We start from the raw sequence: 16,668 nt of genomic DNA, 5'->3' as shown, positions 1-16,668 counted from the left end.
TGTGCCCAGTATATGTACCAATGAAATGCTTATTATTCAAATCTATCAAAATGTGTTATAAATGAAATGAAGGGCCACAATATTGTATGACAAAAACATTTTTTTATTTGTATAAAAAAATGCGAACTGTAAAACAAGTTTTTTAGGATTCAACTCAGATAAGAATGAGGTATTTTCTACTTGACCTAAATCAAGGAGTAATTATTTGTCCAATTTGGATTCTGACAGCTACTTACAACTTTTATTAAAAGCTTGTGAAAATTCATCTGGAAAAAACGGGACAATTCAAAAGAAAAACATGACTGCCAGGTTTCTGTTGGAAAGAATAATATTTTTTGTTAGTGCAATTGAAGGTTTTAATTAATAAGCAACACATTATAACTTCTAAGTATAGGGGTTACATGCAGAATGGAATAAATGAGCTCATTCATGTACTTACAAGTACAATATGGATGATTCCCTATTAGTAAACATTCCCTGGTCTCTAGTATGTGTGTTTCATCATATTTCTGTCCACATCTGTTTATATAGCCATCATTTGTGTCTGATTCTGTGTCCGGTTCACAATAACGTGTTCTATTCTGAGATCCTCTATCACATGTTTGAGAACAGTCGGACCACTCAGTCCACTGAGACCATTGAGGAACTACAAAAGTTGTCAACTGTACAGTAGTATGGTATATGGGAATATTCTAACTAAAAACGTTCACCACATGGTTGTGAGAAAGGCACATTATTTTAAGGTATACTGAATATTTATCCAGAACTATTTTTTACTCCCATGAACATTATGTTTCTAAAATTATTAAATTTCAAACAAATTCTGATAAAATAAAATGTTGAACCTAAAGGAACAGTGTGCCAATGTCCCCCACTGATGGTAACGGCCAATAACTCCAATACAATTTTTTAGAGGTTCTTTCAAACATTTTCATAACTATTCTACAAATTATGTATGCACAGGATACAATTTCTATTTCTTAAGGGCATAACACCCACAAATATAGTTGATGGGTGCAGATTATGAACTTCTATCAGACCTTGCTGAAATAAACCTTTGCTATAAATTTCATAAAAATATGACCAAAAATGTAGGCATGAGAATGCTTACAATGCAATTTTAATATAAATTAAATTTCAAATGGACATAATTCCTGTAGAAATAGTTGATAAGCATCAATTTTCAAACTCATACAATGCATAACTGATATAAACCTTTGATATAAATGCCAATAAGAGTCTGACAAGAAAAGTAGGCTTTAGAGCACTAATAATGCAATTTTCCATAGAATTTATATTTCTTATGCACATAATTCCTTTCCCATGTTTAACTAGAGGCTCAGAGGAGCCTGTGTTGCTCACCTAGGTCTATGAGCATTTTCAACAATGGGCACTCTCCAACATTGTAGACTAGAATATAAGTCACGGCTAAAATCTATTTTTTGTTAATCTAGTATTCTAGATCTTTTTATCTGTTTAAAGTTTCTCTCCATCTTCAATAGTTTTGCCACAAAAAAGGTTTAACATTTTCATTTAAGGGCAATTATTCCTATAAGAAGACATCTGACAGTTTTGATTTAAAGGGACAGTAGGTAGATCTCAAATTTTTTAACATTCCTGCTGTCAGATTTTCTCTATCAAGAGCGGTTTCAAGATAATAGATAAAACTTGCATTGCATGAGCTAAAAATACTTGATCAGTGCTGATTTTTGAATCAGACATTGTTGCATATAAACCTTGGCTTTAAATTATATGAAAATCCTACAAGGAATGTAGAGAACTTACAATGTAATTTTCAACATACCGGTAATCTATATTCCCAAGGGACATACCGTATCTCCTTTACAAATAGTTGATCAGTACAAATTTTTAAGCTTATCTGAGACAGTGCAGGTATAAAGTTCATAAAAGATTGTCAAGATATGTATGCATGAGAGTGCTTACAAGACCAGACTGCCGGAATGTATTTCAATATAACAACCTACAACATTGTGGAGGGCAACAAAATTTTAAGTTATTCAAATTTATGTTCCAAGATCAAATTTGAAATCTAGAATTACTGGTATTTATTTCAAAATTGTCTAGTAAAATTTCATACCCAGCTTCATATTTTAGCTATTTATCATTCTAAGAAGATAAGAAAAAAAGAGTTTAGACAAATCCCTGATTACTGTCTCTAGAAACAATACTAATGAAGGCCATATGGTGACCTATAGTTCTTATAAAATCTATGTCATTTGGTCTCTGGTGGAGAGTTGTCTCATTGGCATTTATACCAAATCTTATTTTTTTTATAATGTAAAAAAAAAAACAGAGAAAAAGCTGTCAGATGTGTGTATGTTGTGTGTTTCATGTTACCTGGTAATTATAAAGTTAAAACATCTAATGATGTTATGATATGTAAGATACTTACTTTTACATGTATATGTATAGTCCAAAGTATCACAAACTTCTTGGTGATAAGTTACATAATATCTAACCTCATTATATTCATTTGTTGAACTGTGTGTTTGATAGCATTTGTCATTACAATTAGGTAAATTATTAGGTCCAACAGGAACAGAACATGTATAGTAATTATTACATGGGGTCTGAAATGTTTCAGCTACATTGTGCCATACACACCCACAACCATTATGCCACGAAGCAGAGGTAACAGTTAGACTTCCATTGGTATTGTGATTATAACAAGTTGGATTAAAATAACTACTTTTATAAAGATGACTAGAATCTGAAATATAAAAGATATGATTCTCTTCCTGCTTACAAGAAAAAATTCTGAATATATTTTTAAAGGAATCCCTATCATAATTTACCTCAGCATCACTGAAATGACCTGCAGAATGTAGGTACAAAGTTTCCTCTTCAAATGTCGGAAAAAATAAACATGATAAAAGCTTATTGTTAGTTTTTGATATCAATAACTCTAAATATATATACATAGGCAATGATAGATTTTGGTAGTCATGGTAGTGTCTAACATTTCTAAATATTCTGCAACATATTTTCAATTAGGTTCAGATACCTTACTTTCTTTGTACTGTAATCCTTTTGGGTTCTTAGAATCTTCAAAAAATGATATTTAAATATCAAAATTTGATTTGTGTCTCTTGATTCAGTATCAGATCTTTTTCTTAATGCTGTACTAACTCTAACAAATTTTGCCAGAATTTCTTGTCAATCTCTAAAAAGTTGGCCGTTATGTTTCTACATTATAATATTATCCACAATCCATCCTATAGAAAGAGAGTGTATTTTCTATGATCACAACAATCATGTTAATTTGTTTTTATAATCTTGTGTTGTACATATATTTAAAAAAAATCCACCCAAGAAAGTGATGTATGTAGTACTAATATATATATTTACATGAGCAAGTTCCAAAGTTACATCTTTCTATCTGATTCACATTACCATGCATACAAACTAGATTTTTACTGAACTCATTTGGTGAAGGATTAGTACAAGTCCGTGTCCGAGTTCTATAGCCACCTCCACAATTTCTAGAACAAACACCCCAGGAATTCCATGTTGTCCAGGCCCCGTCTCCTGTATAAAATATATAGAAATATTAATGCTTATGCACAACATACAAAAACAAAACATAAGTCAATAATGAGGTTCTTCAAACATATTAATTTGAATTATATGATGTTATTATGAGTTTAACTTCTGCAATGAAAGTCTTTAAATCAAGTAATAAAAAGTGTGTTGAACTTACGGACACAGTGGTAGCGTATAGTTAACGATGCACTTCCTCTAGTGCCACAGGAACTCCCAACTAACTCATTGGATATTTGAAAATTACAAGTTGTTTCATTGTCACATTTGTTCTTTACACCATATGTATAATTATGTAGACAATCATTAAAGGACTCTAATGTGTATTTTACTTCATCTATAACAATGTATGGATTTAATGGGTATACATAGTCAGTGTAATAAGACACTAATACTGCTTCTCCATTACAACTCAATGATGCACTGGTTCCTTCATCTCCATCAAAGTTGTAGTAAACTGTAAAAATATAAGTAAGAATACAAACTTACAGAATAATCTGTAGATGTTGTTCATGTGCTAATTAACCAATGTTCTTGCAACTGGTCATTTCATTTCCATTTATCAAATTCAGGCTCCCTGAAATATTCTGGTTCTTAAAAGTACAACAATTCTGTTGTGTAGTCATACAAAGTAACATTAGCAACTCACAGGTCCAAATTTTAGGTAATCAAAAATGGGTGATCCCATATTTTGCAGCCAGATATGTTTCTAATAAAATGGTGAGGCTAGGGATTGTTTATCTCAAATTTTCAATATTGAATCAACAACTGACATAATTGGATATTAAATTGATAAACTTGAAGAACGAAACGATAAAAAACATGGGGGTCTCAACATACAAATTTGGGACAGAGGTCCGGCTGGGGTTTAAAAACCAACCCCATTCATATATTGTTGTTTGCTAAAATCCCTTCATATTCATATATTTCATAGGAAAATCATAAACAACTGATATATTTTCCCAGTTATCAGAAATACAATCTATGACATCTTATTTTAAAAGATGTAAGTCACATAGGATCATTCATATTAATATCAATGATGTTTACCGGTACTAGACAAAACAAATTAGTATACAATTTTTACAGACATTACAACAGAAGATGAAGATTTATGACCCATTGACATATAAATTTCTACCCACTGTTATTTTATCATATTACCTCTGTGAAATCGGTTTACATCAAAAATGCAAAATACATCTATAAAATACTATTTTGAAAACTTCATAAATCCATCAATGTTTTGAACTTTTAATTTAAACATTTAACCAAAAAAAACAAGATATTTATCATAGGAAAAAGATTCTACTTTGACTAGTTTAGCTTGATGACCTCTTGACCCCCAGCTGGTACAAGAAGAGATTTTTTTATTATGTGTCATGTATGTATGTATGTATACTGAATACACTGTATTCAGTATATATACATATATTAAAAAATTCTCGCCTTGTACCTGTGTCTTGACTCATGACCCAAAACATAAATATGACAGTACGTCTCATCATATGAATTAATATCAGTTGAACGGCAAACGATTTAATGGCTTCTAAGGCAAGACATTGGTCACGTGACAAAAGGTCAGAGTTGTCTTTCATCTGATATAATAAAATACAATCCACCAAAGATAGACTTCAGAATTTTAAATGCTTGCAATCACCATGATCTCTTAATTCAAATCATATGTTGTGGTAATTTATAAAAACAATTATATATTCTAAAAAATATCTTTCAGCTGAAATTTTTGGAGTTGACTTTAAAAACAGGTCCTTATTAATTAATTAAGAGTAAAAGAGAAAACTGTTACCTAGTCCTTATTAATTAATTAAGAGTAAAAGAGAAAACTGTTACCTAGTACCAACATTTAAATAACTGGCCAGTTCCACAAAGACAAACATATGTAATTTAAAGACAGGATTGTCTATCTTTTATACTTATAGGTTGAACACCAATTCAGCCGTTCAATTCATATACTTTTCCGATTTTAAAGAAATAAAGACCGTTAACTTGTATATTAGTTATAGCTGTGGAATCGTAGCTCCTATGTCCTTGTGATCCACACAAATCAAAAAATAAAATAAGGAACATTCGAGTTACGGTTCCGCAGCTATACTAGTAATACTTTTGTACCTTTGTCTTCGGGTCATAAAATAATAAGCCATGGCTTTTACTGAGCAGGGTTGGCAAAAACCTGAGTTTTATGAGTATTGGAGTGTGATAAGTTATTTCTCCTACAAAAATACCACGTGCAGCTTCCTTGCGTTCATCAAAATCGAAAGTGAAAGTGCAGTTGGCGCCAATTTTTCTAATTAGATCTAGCTAGTTTGTTATACGTCGGACTAAGCCTATCACGTGTTTGGCTCTTCGCCTGTCATCTTGGCCCACCCTCTGTTTCGCGTCAGAATGCAAGGATCCCAGGCTAACTTTTTTAAAATTGCTAAGTCAAAAATTTGGACAAGAATAAGAATATTACAATATTTGAAGTTCTAACTGGGTTTTACCGGGTAATACTGGGTAAAACTAGCCACGGGTAATACGAAATACAATTCAGAGACATATATACACATAGTTGCCAATCTCTGTGTATATTATATGTCTCTGTTCAATTCAATTCAATTCAATATTTATTGGAAAGAGCACAATAGAGGCGTGATCCGAATACAGACAATAATAATATTAAAGCAACATATACATGAAATATAGATGCATGTAACAGCAAGTCATAACTGAGTAAATTCTATGGGTATCATAACATTCTAAGTATATTCTTTGATTACCATGTACATTCTAAACTCATATTAATACAATACACATATATACATCACGATTATTCTAATTTTTCATAATTTTACTTAAAACACACAATCACCTATATAAGATATATGTGTATATGCACAAACTTCTATAAAGGATTATTATCTGATGAAACAGTATGGTGGTCTCTCAAATTAAGAGCTTCTTCAATATACATACAAATAGATTTTAGTTCTTTTTCAGACATAGGATTTAACATTTTGTAAATTTTCATCCAAATTATTTGAGTTACTATCACGGATCTTATATTTAGATCTAATTTTGTTATATTGAGGACATTCAATCAAGAAATGTATCTCATTTTCAAATTTTCCTGTGCAAAATTTACCAAATCTCTCATTAGAGGGTATTATTGGTCTTGCATACCTACCAGTTTCTATTGCTAATGAGTGTGCACTTATTCTTAATTTAGTGAGTTTTTTTCTAAGATATTTAGGAACATTAAAGTTCAAATATTCTTGTTGTTTAAATTTAGTATAAATTTTACTAAAAAAATAAAAGTTTACCACAGTTTCCATCTTTTATCTTAGATAGTTCAAATATAATTTTATTTTTGTAGAAATCTTCTAGTTTCTGTTTGAAATTACTATTACAATGCTTGTTTAAGGGTATTCCAATATATTTTAATAATTCACATAATTTATTAGACCATGAATGAATTTTCTCTATTTGTGAGAGTTTTGTCCACTTCAAAAGCAGCCTTGAGAATTTCATGTGGACCACCAGACCGTTCACCAATATCACTGAGACGCACATAGTATTTATTATACATAAGTTGATAACATTTAATGCTAATAGGTAATGTGCCCAATTCGCACCGCACTGCTAGATTGGAAGACTTTCCATGAACCCCGATACAGATACAGGGGAGGTAATCGTTGCTAAGGTAAACTTATTTTTCACGACATCAAACTGGGATATTTTAAAAGGCTTGATTATGTATGAAGATTTGTGCCAATTTTCCAGTAAATGTCTAAAATTTCGACCCTATTTATCTCTTAAAGTGGCACATGAAGGTATACTTTTTATTACATATCTGAATTAACTAGGTGAACAATAGCTTGTATGCAAACTCAGTTCGTCAAAAATTCACAGTGGGATCAAAACTGTATCGTATGCCCTTAAGATGATTGATCAGTGATCAATTACAAATGCAAAGATATTATAAGACATAATATATTAATTTATAAGTTCACTTGTTTGAGACTTATTATAAAGTGTATGAATTCTAGAAAGTGTTGGTCCAGCAACTCAAGACATAATGTTTTTTCTCATTGACGAAGGCTGTATAATGGTCTATAGATGTTTACATCCACCTCATTTGGAATTTGGTGGATAGTTGTCTCATTTGCAAACATACTGCATCACCTTATTTTTCAATGAGCACACATAAAAATTTGAAACATTATCACAATAAGATTTATAGATAATCTTCCTTAAAATGTATCAAATTGCAATTCTGCATGTTCTGTCTAAATTGATCTCACTGCTAACATGAAGTCAAATATTTTTTTTTTAATATACATTGTATATCATATCATAGATTTAATAGCCAGGTATTATATATAAAATCCAGAGGTGCATAGCTGGTTCCCATAGAAATCATGACCGATCATTTGTTGAAAAACGCGTCGAATTATTCACACAGAGACAAATCTTTAAAATTTGACAGTTGGCCACAGGATAGACTAGTGTGGCGAAAATATAAGTTGTTGAAAATTTGCAGATTCTGAGAATTTGAATCATATGCTTAGAATGCTCATTAAAAATAAGAATCTAAGATTCAAAAAATGTTTTAATATTCTAAAATGCATTGACTTTTATATATCGAAGTCCTGGCATTCCTAAAACTTTTCTAGGTCCACACACATGTTTGTCCGTACTCAGAAAAACTTAACTTTTTTGGCAAAAATGTTAGGACGAACCTAAAATCGCTTAAAGTGATACGGTTATTGATTTCGATAGATTTTCACGCTGGTTTAAATTAGTACAATTTACAATTTCACATTTTTTAACAATACTGTTCCAAATAACAGCATTCAATATTTCCGTTTATACAGAACAAACGCAAGAAATTGAAAAAAAATGTTTCACCGATTCAGTAGTAATTAAGCAACTATATGATTCCGCGTACCGTTAATGGCCTAAGATGCAACTACATTGTTATAAATTAGCTAAACTTTCAGAGTTTCAAAAATTAAATTTAATTGTCAGTATTGTTACTTATGATGCTAAATTTGGTATCTTTTTATACCGTGTGTATAACATTTTCGGTTAAAAACAAAACAAAAAGCAAAACAAACGGAAAAACAAAACATATAATATATAAACTTTGATAACTTTTTCCATGTTGAAAACACGGGATTCTCGAATAATCTTAAACAGATCATGTACAATCGTGGACCAAAAGTTGGGGAAGTCAAATATATTTAACGCCCCAGAGTATAAAACCTAAACAGAACAGCCACAAATCGTCTAAAACAAACTCTGTGTGATGGAGTTACAATCTCAATTTTAGTAATTAACACTTTTATTTTTTGAATTTTCAGCCGAACAGAAAGCATAACAGGTATATTCATTGACTATATTTGGATCGCTACCAAAAAATTCCGGCTATGATCGATCACTCAAGCATCTATCCTTCACCCAAGAATGGTTTCATTTTGCTAAGCGTGCATTCTCAGTTGTTTTTTAAGTACACAAGTTTAACTCGGACTGGGGAACACGCCGGATGAAAAGTTATGTGACAAGCCCTTACAATTTTGATGAGCTAACGTGGTTATAATACTTATCATTTATTTACTCTCATTTATAAAAGCAACAACAGCAGTTCTAAAATATAAATTGAAATATTTAGTTATTTTTTTTAATGTTTTGTACATAAAATGTTGGCCACAGGATAGACTAGTGTGGCGAAAATATAAGTTGTTGAAAATTTGCAGATTCTGAGAATTTGAATCATATGCTTAGAATGCTCATTAAAAATAAGAATCTAAGATTCAAAAAATGTTTTAATATTCTAAAATGCATTGACTTTTATATATCGAAGTCCTGGCATTCCTAAAACTTTTCTAGGTCCACACACATGTTTGTCCGTACTCAGAAAAACTTAACTTTTTTGGCAAAAATGTTAGGACGAACCTAAAATCGCTTAAAGTGATACGGTTATTGATTTCGATAGATTTTCACGCTGGTTTAAATTAGTACAATTTACAATTTCACATTTTTTAACAATACTGTTCCAAATAACAGCATTCAATATTTCCGTTTATACAGAACAAACGCAAGAAATTGAAAAAAAATGTTTCACCGATTCAGTAGTAATTAAGCAACTATATGATTCCGCGTACCGTTAATGGCCTAAGATGCAACTACATTGTTATAAATTAGCTAAACTTTCAGAGTTTCAAAAATTAAATTTAATTGTCAGTATTGTTACTTATGATGCTAAATTTGGTATCTTTTTATACCGTGTGTATAACATTTTCGGTTAAAAACAAAACAAAAAGCAAAACAAACGGAAAAACAAAACATATAATATATAAACTTTGATAACTTTTTCCATGTTGAAAACACGGGATTCTCGAATAATCTTAAACAGATCATGTACGATCGTGGACCAAAAGTTGGGGAAGTCAAATATATTTAACGCCCCAGAGTATAAAACCTAAACAGAACAGCCACAAATCGTCTAAAACAAACTCTGTGTGATGGAGTTACAATCTCAATTTTAGTAATTAACACTTTTATTTTTTGAATTTTCAGCCGAACAGAAAGCATAACAGGTATATTCATTGACTATATTTGGATCGCTACCAAAAAATTCCGGCTATGATCGATCACTCAAGCATCTATCCTTCACCCAAGAATGGTTTCATTTTGCTAAGCGTGCATTCTCAGTTGTTTTTTAAGTACACAAGTTTAACTCGGACTGGGGAACACGCCGGATGAAAAGTTATGTGACAAGCCCTTACAATTTTGATGAGCTAACGTGGTTATAATACTTATCATTTATTTACTCTCATTTATAAAAGCAACAACAGCAGTTCTAAAATATAAATTGAAATATTTAGTTATTTTTTTTAATGTTTTGTACATAAAATGTTGGCCACAGGATAGACTAGTGTGGCGAAAATATAAGTTGTTGAAAATTTGCAGATTCTGAGAATTTGAATCATATGCTTAGAATGCTCATTAAAAATAAGAATCTAAGATTCAAAAAATGTTTTAATATTCTAAAATGCATTGACTTTTATATATCGAAGTCCTGGCATTCCTAAAACTTTTCTAGGTCCACACACATGTTTGTCCGTACTCAGAAAAACTTAACTTTTTTGGCAAAAATGTTAGGACGAACCTAAAATCGCTTAAAGTGATACGGTTATTGATTTCGATAGATTTTCACGCTGGTTTAAATTAGTACAATTTACAATTTCACATTTTTTAACAATACTGTTCCAAATAACAGCATTCAATATTTCCGTTTATACAGAACAAACGCAAGAAATTGAAAAAAAATATTTCACCGATTCAGTAGTAATTAAGCAACTATATGATTCCGCGTACCGTTAATGGCCTAAGATGCAACTACATTGTTATAAATTAGCTAAACTTCCAGAGTTTCAAAAATTAAATTTAATTGTCAGTATTGTTACTTATGATGCTAAATTTGGTATCTTTTTATACCGTGTGTATAACATTTTCGGTTAAAAACAAAACAAAAAGCAAAACAAACGGAAAAACAAAACATATAATATATAAACTTTGATAACTTTTTCCATGTTGAAAACAAGGGATTCTCGAATAATCTTAAACAGATCATGTACGATCGTGGACCAAAAGTTGGGGAAGTCAAATATATTTAACGCCCCAGAGTATAAAACCTAAACAGAACAGCCACAAATCGTCTAAAACAAACTCTGTGTGATGGAGTTACAATCTCAATTTTAGTAATTAACACTTTTATTTTTTGAATTTTCAGCCGAACAGAAAGCATAACAGGTATATTCATTGACTATATTTGGATCGCTACCAAAAAATTCCGGCTATGATCGATCACTCAAGCATCTATCCTTCACCCAAGAATGGTTTCATTTTGCTAAGCGTGCATTCTCAGTTGTTTTTTAAGTACACAAGTTTAACTCGGACTGGGGAACACGCCGGATGAAAAGTTATGTGACAAGCCCTTACAATTTTGATGAGCTAACGTGGTTATAATACTTATCATTTATTTACTCTCATTTATAAAAGCAACAACAACAGTTCTAAAATATAAATTGAAATATTTAGTTATTTTTTTTAATGTTTTGTACATAAAATGTTGGCCACAGGATAGACTAGTGTGGCGAAAATATAAGTTGTTGAAAATTTGCAGATTCTGAGAATTTGAATCATATGCTTAGAATGCTCATTAAAAATAAGAATCTAAGATTCAAAAAATGTTTTAATATTCTAAAATGCATTGACTTTTATATATCGAAGTCCTGGCATTCCTAAAACTTTTCTAGGTCCACACACATGTTTGTCCGTACTCAGAAAAACTTAACTTTTTTGGCAAAAATGTTAGGACGAACCTAAAATCGCTTAAAGTGATACGGTTATTGATTTCGATAGATTTTCACGCTGGTTTAAATTAGTACAATTTACAATTTCACATTTTTTAACAATACTGTTCCAAATAACAGCATTCAATATTTCCGTTTATACAGAACAAACGCAAGAAATTGAAAAAAAATGTTTCACCGATTCAGTAGTAATTAAGCAACTATATGATTCCGCGTACCGTTAATGGCCTAAGATGCAACTACATTGTTATAAATTAGCTAAACTTCCAGAGTTTCAAAAATTAAATTTAATTGTCAGTATTGTTACTTATGATGCTAAATTTGGTATCTTTTTATACCGTGTGTATAACATTTTCGGTTAAAAACAAAACAAAAAGCAAAACAAACGGAAAAACAAAACATATAATATATAAACTTTGATAACTTTTTCCATGTTGAAAACACGGGATTCTCGAATAATCTTAAACAGATCATGTACGATCGTGGACCAAAAGTTGGGGAAGTCAAATATATTTAACGCCCCAGAGTATAAAACCTAAACAGAACAGCCACAAATCGTCTAAAACAAACTCTGTGTGATGGAGTTACAATCTCAATTTTAGTAATTAACACTTTTATTTTTTGAATTTTCAGCCGAACAGAAAGCATAACAGGTATATTCATTGACTATATTTGGATCGCTACCAAAAAATTCCGGCTATGATCGATCACTCAAGCATCTATCCTTCACCCAAGAATGGTTTCATTTTGCTAAGCGTGCATTCTCAGTTGTTTTTTAAGTACACAAGTTTAACTCGGACTGGGGAACACGCCGGATGAAAAGTTATGTGACAAGCCCTTACAATTTTGATGAGCTAACGTGGTTATAATACTTATCATTTATTTACTCTCATTTATAAAAGCAACAACAGCAGTTCTAAAATATAAATTGAAATATTTAGTTATTTTTTTTAATGTTTTGTACATAAAATGTTGGCCACAGGATAGACTAGTGTGGCGAAAATATAAGTTGTTGAAAATTTGCAGATTCTGAGAATTTGAATCATATGCTTAGAATGCTCATTAAAAATAAGAATCTAAGATTCAAAAAATGTTTTAATATTCTAAAATGCATTGACTTTTATATATCGAAGTCCTGGCATTCCTAAAACTTTTCTAGGTCCACACACATGTTTGTCCGTACTCAGAAAAACTTAACTTTTTTGGCAAAAATGTTAGGACGAACCTAAAATCGCTTAAAGTGATACGGTTATTGATTTCGATAGATTTTCACGCTGGTTTAAATTAGTACAATTTACAATTTCACATTTTTTAACAATACTGTTCTAAATAACAGCATTCAATATTTCCGTTTATACAGAACAAACGCAAGAAATTGAAAAAAAATGTTTCACCGATTCAGTAGTAATTAAGCAACTATATGATTCCGCGTGCCGTTAATGGCCTAAGATGCAACTACATTGTTATAAATTAGCTAAACTTCCAGAGTTTCAAAAATTAAATTTAATTGTCAGTATTGTTACTTATGATGCTAAATTTGGTATCTTTTTATACCGTGTGTATAACATTTTCGGTTAAAAACAAAACAAAAAGCAAAACAAACGGAAAAACAAAACATATAATATATAAACTTTGATAACTTTTTCCATGTTGAAAACACGGGATTCTCGAATAATCTTAAACAGATCATGTACGATCGTGGACCAAAAGTTGGGGAAGTCAAATATATTTAACGCCCCAGAGTATAAAACCTAAACAGAACAGCCACAAATCGTCTAAAACAAACTCTGTGTGATGGAGTTACAATCTCAATTTTAGTAAATAACACTTTTATTTTTTGAATTTTCAGCCGAACAGAAAGCATAACAGGTATATTCATTGACTATATTTGGATCGCTACCAAAAAATTCCGGCTATGATCGATCACTCAAGCATCTATCCTTCACCCAAGAATGGTTTCATTTTGCTAAGCGTGCATTCTCAGTTGTTTTTTAAGTACACAAGTTTAACTCGGACTGGGGAACACGGCGGATGAAAAGTTATGTGACAAGCCCTTACAATTTTGATGAGCTAACGTGGTTATAATACTTATCATTTATTTACTCTCATTTATAAAAGCAACAACAGCAGTTCTAAAATATAAATTGAAATATTTAGTTATTTTTTTTAATGTTTTGTACATAAAATGTTGGCCACAGGATAGACTAGTGTGGCGAAAATATAAGTTGTTGAAAATTTGCAGATTCTGAGAATTTGAATCATATGCTTAGAATGCTCATTAAAAATAAGAATCTAAGATTCAAAAAATGTTTTAATATTCTAAAATGCATTGACTTTTATATATCGAAGTCCTGGCATTCCTAAAACTTTTCTAGGTCCACACACATGTTTGTCCGTACTCAGAAAAACTTAACTTTTTTGGCAAAAATGTTAGGACGAACCTAAAATCGCTTAAAGTGATACGGTTATTGATTTCGATAGATTTTCACGCTGGTTTAAATTAGTACAATTTACAATTTCACATTTTTTAACAATACTGTTCCAAATAACAGCATTCAATATTTCCGTTTATACAGAACAAACGCAAGAAATTGAAAAAAAATGTTTCACCGATTCAGTAGTAATTAAGCAACTATATGATTCCGCGTACCGTTAATGGCCTAAGATGCAACTACATTGTTATAAATTAGCTAAACTTCCAGAGTTTCAAAAATTAAATTTAATTGTCAGTATTGTTACTTATGATGCTAAATTTGGTATCTTTTTATACCGTGTGTATAACATTTTCGGTTAAAAACAAAACAAAAAGCAAAACAAACGGAAAAACAAAACATATAATATATAAACTTTGATAACTTTTTCCATGTTGAAAACAAGGGATTCTCGAATAATCTTAAACAGATCATGTACGATCGTGGACCAAAAGTTGGGGAAGTCAAATATATTTAACGCCCCAGAGTATAAAACCTAAACAGAACAGCCACAAATCGTCTAAAACAAACTCTGTGTGATGGAGTTACAATCTCAATTTTAGTAATTAACAATTTTATTTTTTGAATTTTCAGCCGAACAGAAAGCATAACAGGTATATTCATTGACTATATTTGGATCGCTACCAAAAAATTCCGGCTATGATCGATCACTCAAGCATCTATCCTTCACCCAAGAATGGTTTCATTTTGCTAAGCGTGCATTCTCAGTTGTTTTTTAAGTACACAAGTTTAACTCGGACTGGGGAACACGCCGGATGAAAAGTTATGTGACAAGCCCTTACAATTTTGATGAGCTAACGTGGTTATAATACTTATCATTTATTTGCTCTCATTTATAAAAGCAACAACAACAGTTCTAAAATATAAATTGAAATATTTAGTTATTTTTTTTAATGTTTTGTACATAAAATGTTGGCCACAGGATAGACTAGTGTGGCGAAAATATAAGTTGTTGAAAATTTGCAGATTCTGAGAATTTGAATCATATGCTTAGAATGCTCATTAAAAATAAGAATCTAAGATTCAAAAAATGTTTTAATATTCTAAAATGCATTGACTTTTATATATCGAAGTCCTGGCATTCCTAAAACTTTTCTAGGTCCACACACATGTTTGTCCGTACTCAGAAAAACTTAACTTTTTTGGCAAAAATGTTAGGACGAACCTAAAATCGCTTAAAGTGATACGGTTATTGATTTCGATAGATTTTCACGCTGGTTTAAATTAGTACAATTTACAATTTCACATTTTTTAATAATACTGTTCCAAATAACAGCATTCAATATTTCCGTTTATACAGAACAAACGCAAGAAATTGAAAAAAAAATGTTTCACCGATTCAGTAGTAATTAAGCAACTATATGATTCCGCGTACCGTTAACGGCCTAAGATGCAACTACATTGTTATAAATTAGCTAAACTTCCAGAGTTTCAAAAATTAAATTTAATTGTCAGTATTGTTACTTATGATGCTAAATTTGGTATCTTTTTATACCGTGTGTATAACATTTTCGGTTAAAAACAAAACAAAAAGCAAAACAAACGGAAAAACAAAACATATAATATATAAACTTTGATAACTTTTTCCATGTTGAAAACACGGGATTCTCGAATAATCTTAAACAGATCATGTACGATCGTGGACCAAAAGTTGGGGAAGTCAAATATATTTAACGCCCCAGAGTATAAAACCTAAACAGAACAGCCACAAATCGTCTAAAACAAACTCTGTGTGATGGAGTTACAATCTCAATTTTAGTAATTAACACTTTTATTTTTTGAATTTTCAGCCGAACAGAAAGCATAACAGGTATATTCATTGACTATATTTGGATCGCTACCAAAAAATTCCGGCTATGATCGATCACTCAAGCATCTATCCTTCACCCAAGAATGGTTTCATTTTGCTAAGCGTGCATTCTCAGTTGTTTTTTAAGTACACAAGTTTAACTCGGACTGGGGAACACGCCGGATGAAAAGTTATGTGACAAGCCCTTACAATTTTGATGAGCTAACGTGGTTATAATACTTATCATTTATTTACTCTCATTTATAAAAGCAACAACAGCAGTTCTAAAATATAAATTGAAATATTTAGTTATTTTTTTTAATGTTTTGTACATAAAATGTTGGCCACAGGATAGACTAGTGTGGCGAAAATATAAGTTGTTGAAAATTTGCAGATTCTGAGAATTTGAATCATATGCTTAGAATGCTCATTAAAAATAAGAATCTAA

General features: G+C 30.9%; 1 protein-coding gene across 1 annotated transcript in view; it reads right to left on the bottom strand.

Moving 5' to 3' along the window:
* The window catches only part of LOC127728050 (uncharacterized), a 51,568-nt gene that overhangs the window by 31,173 nt on the left and 3,727 nt on the right, over positions 1-16,668 (bottom strand). The window contains exons 2-5 of the mRNA XM_052235225.1: positions 3,722-4,018; positions 3,370-3,549; positions 2,414-2,731; positions 440-646 (exon numbers count right to left, since the gene is read on the bottom strand). Of these exons, the coding sequence (XP_052091185.1) occupies positions 440-646; positions 2,414-2,731; positions 3,370-3,549; positions 3,722-4,018 (1,002 nt within the window). The remainder of the gene's footprint in view (positions 1-439; positions 647-2,413; positions 2,732-3,369; positions 3,550-3,721; positions 4,019-16,668) is intronic.

This window comes from Mytilus californianus, unplaced genomic scaffold (assembly GCF_021869535.1).
Source record: "Mytilus californianus isolate M0D057914Y unplaced genomic scaffold, xbMytCali1.0.p SCAF_2, whole genome shotgun sequence".
NCBI lineage: Eukaryota > Metazoa > Mollusca > Bivalvia > Mytilida > Mytilidae > Mytilus > Mytilus californianus.
Note: the sequence above shows the minus strand (reverse complement) of the source record. Positions and strands in the feature narration are given on the sequence as shown.